At 35.9% G+C, this 6,537-nt stretch overlaps 1 protein-coding gene across 1 annotated transcript; it reads right to left on the bottom strand.

The window, feature by feature from the left end:
• Nucleotides 1–294: 294 nt before the first annotated feature.
• LOC114317450 (uncharacterized) lies at nucleotides 295–4,839 on the bottom strand. The gene is made up of 4 exons (XM_082921581.1): nucleotides 4,766–4,839; nucleotides 3,175–3,256; nucleotides 2,890–3,072; nucleotides 295–767 (listed from the first exon to the last, which is right to left on the bottom strand). Exons 1-4 carry the CDS (start codon nucleotides 4,795–4,797, stop codon nucleotides 723–725), a joined length of 342 nt encoding a protein of 113 aa, XP_082777707.1. The 5' UTR covers nucleotides 4,798–4,839; the 3' UTR covers nucleotides 295–722.
• Nucleotides 4,840–6,537: the final 1,698 nt, after the last annotated feature.

The raw sequence follows: 6,537 nt of genomic DNA, 5'->3' as shown, positions 1-6,537 counted from the left end.
GACTTCGGGCCACCAACAAGCTACGGACCATTTTTACACCCCTAGCAATAGCTTCTGGCTCTGTTACAACCATCACCGTATATATTAAACATTTGCAGGGAATTTCAAACAATAACTTTCACAAATTATTTTTATTTAGGGAAAATTACACTTTTGGCTACTTCCACATTTTAGCATTTAAATTTTTTTTTTTCCCTTTCACTTTCACCCTTCATATTTCAAGTTTTTCTTAATTTACTTCTAAAACTAACTTCTATTCAAAATTAGTCAAAAAATGCCACAATAACTATCACATGACATAAAAAATATATTATTATATTAGAATTTAGAGAGAAATTAGTCTAAGGTCCTTATCTCATTTTTAGTAATGGATAATGTCCACAATATTATTTTGTGATGTCTAAGGTCCCTTAACCTTGACACTCATATATCATAGAGAAATTCTGGTTGTAATCTTTGTAGCAATATCCCACAAAAAGGGCATAATGGTTTTGAAAGTAGTTCTAGCCTTGAAGATGAACAGAGCCTGGGGTGCCATATTTGAAGTCCGTCTCTGACAACACAAGCAAAACCATGAAGTAGTTGTAGTAGTAGTAGGGCAGACCTGCATGGAAGCAGCACACCGGAACAGTTTGTGGCTCAGACTAACTCCATCGCTGCAATTCACACCTCGGCAGAAAGCATCTACTGTAGATTCAAATGGAACAGATGCTGAACAATAGCTACATTGCTCTTCTGCTACAAATTGGTGTACGGAGTGGAGCCCGCTGTTGAAGAAAATACAGATTATAAGATCGTATTGAATAATAAGAAAATAATGTGTGTCAGTAGGCAATATTCAATCAGATAACAAAGCCTGGCACTTCAAAAGTGTCGTGTTCTATAAGCACTTAAACATTCAAAAAAAACAGTAGACCGTCATTACAACCATGTGTTTAACTTTGAAAGAACCATGCGTCTCATGGGAAAGGATTTCCTCTTGAAATTAGAAGAATATTACAAACACACTAAACTACGGAATGCTTCATCAAGCAAAAATTGGATACTGACAATACGGTAGGCAGCCTTGAGTTACTGCTATCAAAATTGTTATAAGGCTCTAAAAGTAGGTACACAACTACTTATCCAAAGGTTGCAATAGTCTTGAGTCAGAATACTTCTTGAGCCACCAGACAACCTTGAAAGTATTTAATCCTACCAAAATAAATTTGTATAAAATGATGAACTTTCAAAATAATGAAAAATATTTAATTCATATAATATAAACAAACAAAAAACACTAAAATGCCTCTCCACAATTATAGCAGATATAACTCCTTGTTGATGGAGGGGCGTTTAAGCAATCAGGTGATACAAGTTTAGTGGAATTCCGAGCCTGAATGTAATGCAAACCGGATTTGGCTCTACAAGGAGCATACATCAAAAGATGCAAACAAAATTCTTCAAATAGTGGCACTAGATGAGAGTGGGGTAGACAAGAGAAAGACAGATGGCAGTAAGAAGGCCAGAGGATCATGAATTCCTCATTCTCAAGAGTGGCTCTCCTAGGTGCAAGGAAGATCAGCCCATGAGAGTGAGCCCCCTGACATTTCGTAGTGCCCAACTGGTCTGAAGACAATAGATGATGAAACCTATGTCAAAAAAAGAGTACTCAATCTGCCAACCTGCAGTCCTATGCTGTTGGGCCAACAGGATTGGACCAGGCATGTCATTAACAGATGATTCATCATAATGTACATCATTATTAAGATTGGTATAGGATGATTTTCACTTTCACTATCCATGGAGATGCCTGTTTTCAATATATAGTTCTATCAAGAGGACAGATCTGAAATCATCAGATTATACAAAAAACAGAACAACATCATTCCATTACACTGGACATCTAAATATTAGCCAAGAAATTGTTATCAGAGTTATCTCTCTTAAACTTCCATTTTGCAACCTTTGTAAATCAATCCTAGCAATATAACTCCTCAGAAAGGTTTAAACTTGAAACGGGAGACAGCAAGTTATAAAGGTTAATAAAAAAAATAAAAAAACTAGAATGTTCAGATGAAAGAGTGGTAATGCAACAAAGTATACTGGGGTATGTTCATGGAAAATGTGTTTGCCAGTGAGGAGAAAATATTTGATTCAAATGACAACAAGAACCAAGCTAACTGAAAATATGGTCTTTGGTAAAGCTGAGCAGCAGAAAGGGTTGTGAAGCAACGAACTGCTGTAGTAAGGCTTCCTTACAATTGAGTTTTCTCTTTCCCATTTTTATCTGTGACAGAAAAAACTCATACTTCTCTGTCCCTTTGAGAATGTCTAATTTTCCTAAACATCTAAAAGACAGCTACAAGGAACTTTGGAAAACTCAATGGTGCCAAGGTTTATGTACTAGGATTTGAGGCATGATAAGGATTTAAGCACTTGCTTGTCAAGCTGATCAAAGTCTGTGGACGAAGCAGAAAAAAAAGATAAACCTCAAAAGCCTATGCTTGCACTGGTTTGATGCTCAGATAAGAATATACCTTAATTTCTGCAAATCAGCACTAAAGCACCTAAAAGGAACAAGTATATATGTTAAAATGAGATGAATGTTTTGAGAGGAATCATGCTTTAATTAAGACATGACTTTGAGGCTAGAGCAATTAACAAATCTTTCCTTCAAATAACAGCAAATCTCAATACTAGAATCATCACGATGACCTTGAACAAGAATATGACAATCAAAACAAATGCCTAATTCCAGAAAAGTAAGAACAGAATGTGTAGCTTTCAATTCTCTGGCCCCATGAAAATCCAAATCCCATCATTTGCTGAGTGTTAAAACAACTACTAACAATATGATCATCATCATCATCATTCGGCGAAAAGATTGATCAACAAGAAGAAACTTACAATATGATCATGTGCACCATATGGGCCAATTTTATCAGATTTGCTGGTAGTGGTAGATATGTCACAAATCAACACATCAAAAGACCCGGATCCTTTGCCAACAGCCAAATGCATTTCCGTTGGGGACTGTATGGGCACAATAAGAGAAACCACAGAGACTGGGACCGAATCAACAGTTGCAACCTATTTAAAAGTATAAATAGCAAAACAAAAAATTTAATTAATTAATTCCCTTATACTATGAGATATGAACAAATGAGATACTAATTTATATAAAATACCGACCTCCTTCAACAGAGAAAACAGAGTAAGATTAACTTTGGAAGACTTCAGCAATTCCCCACTATATCCCAGCCAGATCTTCACACTGGGAAGAACAAAAAAAAAAAGAAACAAACTAAGCATTTTTGGTTAAAAAATTAAAAAAAACGAAGCATGCTGAAAATGTTGAAAATTAATCTCCTAATCTAACGGGTTCTGAAAACTTTCTTTGACCACAGGAGCAAGATAAGCAGCTTCATTACTACAGACATTGAAAAGATAAGCAATTACATCTGGATTATTATTCCAGCTGAAGCAACATTCTCCAACCCATCAATAACATTTTTATTTTCAAAATAAACATAAATGTAATGCAGCTGTGATCTTATATATGATACCCCACCAGATTCACCTTGGTCAAACACCTTAAAAATAGATAGCCATACATACACCATTTCCCTCTGATTATAAAAAAACACACTATAATCTTCAAGAAGAATAACAGATTTGCCAAATCATTTTCGCGAAGAAAAAAACCAATGGACAAATAGAAAATTAATTAACATATAGACACTGGTCAAACAACTTTAAAAACAGATTGCCACATCATTTTCCTCTGGTTTAAAAAATAAAAATAAAAATCACAAAGAATAATAAATCCACCAAATCATTTTCTCACGGAAAGAAGACAAAGAACAACATTAAAGATCAATAACAGACTTCAATAGACTTGTAACTAAACCAAAGAAAGATTAGAAAATATACCTCTAATCTTTTGGTCACAAACCAACCCACACAACCCTTCTCCAAAAAGATATCTAAAAATACTACTGAGATTTCTAAATTTACAAGCCATAATTCATCAAAAAGAAACTAAGGCCTCATTTGGGAACAGGCTTTTTTAGTAACTTTTTGGCTTTTTGGCTAAAATGTGATGTAAAAAAACTAGTATGTTTGGGATAACTTTTTGGCTTTTTACCAAAAGATGTGGAAAAAGTAGAGAGAAAAAGGAATATTTGACTTTTTGCTATGGGTTGTTGGCTTTTTGATTTTTTTAGTAACTTTTTAACTTTTTGGCTAAAAAGGGCACTTGCCAAACAAGGCCTAAACTATTATGATATGAATGTGAATCGAACAAATCTCGCTCTGAAGAACACAAGTCCTTTGAAGGAGCCAGGCTACCAGCTAGCTTAGCTAGAAAAAATCACTTGGTAATCATACTGGAGACCTTTGATCAAAGCCTACTTCCATCTAGATTTGCGGGTTTTATGGCAAAGGAGAACCCCTCCCCCCATTGCCATTAGGCCCAAAAAATATCAAGAAAAAAGATAATAATAATAATAATAATAAAGAGTGCAGGTTCCACATTTAGGAACGGAAAAAAGTCCTATATGAATAAGACATGTTTGTAAGATGTTAAAATTTCATGTTTTTTAAGATCATATCCAGAATCAGAACGAAAAATCCTAAAGTTACATACTGTACCCAAAAAGATATCTAAAACTGAATTAATTAACCAAGTAAAAGAAAAGCAAACTTTTCTTAGAAGACTATGCACATAAATAGTGTTAATTACATCCAGATCAACCATAAAACATAATGAATTTGTAAATATGTTGCTAGAGGATCCAGGGGAGCATCTCCCATGGCTTCAAAGTTAACGAATTTATTAGCAAACGAAATCCAAGAATTAATTGATGTACCTGAGTGTGGGGAAATATTTTCTGAGTAACAACACGTAGCAAGGTGACGCCGACGTGTCAGCCGAGGTGCCACGTGTCCAGGTCATGACACCGAGGTTATCTCGGCAAGGCCGAGGTTACCTCCAAAGATATCGGAGTCCGAGATAAGCAGATAAGGCACAAGAGTCCTCGAAAAGGGGGAAGACTTCAGTTAGGAAAGGATAAGGCTCTTAGAGAGTTTATCCTAATCCTACTGGAAGTCCAAGATTGATAGTAATCCTAAGTCCATTAGAGCTAGGCTCCTGTTGGGACAAGGATTGAGTTAGCTATAAAACAAAGGCACCCCCATAGGTCTAAGGTACGCAATTTATATTCTGTCTAGTGAGTTAAGCACTATTGATTATCTTTGAGAGATATACTGACTTGATCGTCGGAGTGCCCCCGGGTGGACGAACCATCGCTAGAATCTTCTCTTTCTGTTACAGGTTAGCTAGGTGTCATCTATTCTGCCAGTCTTCTCTAGCTGAATACTGAGTTGGGCAGTGTGATCGGAAAATCACTCACACACTGAGATAAAGAGCAAGAGAGATCGATCTGGTTCAAGAATGATAATGATCTGATCTGATCTGATCTAATCTGAGAATGAAAAAATTAGAGAGTTAATCAGCAGCTTTGACAATGAGAAAGTAGAGAAGACAACAGCTCACACTCGTGCACCGATCAAGAGAATGAAAAATGTACCTGAGATAAGAGCAAGAGAGATCGATCTGGTTCAAGAACAGATCGATTTTGGATCTGTGATTTGATGAAGAACAGCTAGTGCAAAGCACTCGAGCGACAGAGATCCATGAAGAACAGCTAGAGAGTTCGATTGCGAGAGAGAAGAGTGGTGTGCGAGAGAGAGATCTGTGAGAGGGACTACAATCGAACGAGTGAGAGTGAGTTTGTTTGAGAATGAGTGAAAGTGACAGTGAGAGCTAGAGCTACAGCTTCAAATCAAGGGTTTTGGACTGAGTTGTGGAAGAGACAGAGAAAGTGAGAGACATTTTGAAAGAGACGGAGCTTTGGATGGTCAGTCAATTGACCTAACACGACGCCGTTTAACTGAGATGAGACAGCGTTTCTTCAAAACGTTGTGTTTAATTAATCTATAATGGCGTTTCATAAATGCCACCAAAAAAACGCTGCAATACGCCCTTTTTCTTGTAGTGATGTTTTCAGAAAAGTACCAAAGGTGTGTTATCTGAAACATCTTGCCTGGATGATTGTGATTTGATTGTTTTGGGTCATTTCATTAAAGATATGAATTTGTATGTTAAAATTTACAGTTTGGATTAGTGATGATTGCACTTTAGATATTATTTCATAATTTATTTCACAATTTAAGTAAAATGATTTGGCATTTTGTTTGGTTCCTAGGAAAAATGTGCAAGTATGGATAAACGAAAAATTTCGAAACAGAAATTGGGCTTCAAAAAAATTAACGTAATTGCTCTTCATGATTTGGATATTTATTTTCTTCTGTTGGGGTTTGCCCTATTTTTCTTGGCAACCAAACAAACTTTATGCATTATGATTCACTTGAAATCCAGAGAAAATCCAGAGAATTTCTCTTGCCTTCACAGAATTTCCTCTAGGAAGGTTAACTTTTGCTTTTTTGTGTGCATTGTGTGTTGAATTTGTTGGAATTAGGAAATTTGATGCA

This window comes from Camellia sinensis, chromosome 3 (genome assembly GCF_055761805.1).
Source record: "Camellia sinensis isolate YWXY chromosome 3, ASM5576180v1, whole genome shotgun sequence".
Lineage (NCBI taxonomy): Eukaryota > Viridiplantae > Streptophyta > Magnoliopsida > Ericales > Theaceae > Camellia > Camellia sinensis.
Note: the sequence above shows the minus strand (reverse complement) of the source record. Positions and strands in the feature narration are given on the sequence as shown.

Coding starts and splice junctions, on each gene's coding strand:
- LOC114317450 (XM_082921581.1), bottom strand. CDS start 4,797: ATGGGAGATGCTCCCCTGGATCCTCTAGCAAC. Junction 3,257..4,765: donor CCCCTGGATCCTCTAGCAAC/ATATTTACAAAT, acceptor TGTTCTTCCCAG/TGTGAAGATCTGGCTGGGAT. Junction 3,073..3,174: donor TGTTTTCTCTGTTGAAGGAG/GTCGGTATTTTA, acceptor ACTTTTAAATAG/GTTGCAACTGTTGATTCGGT.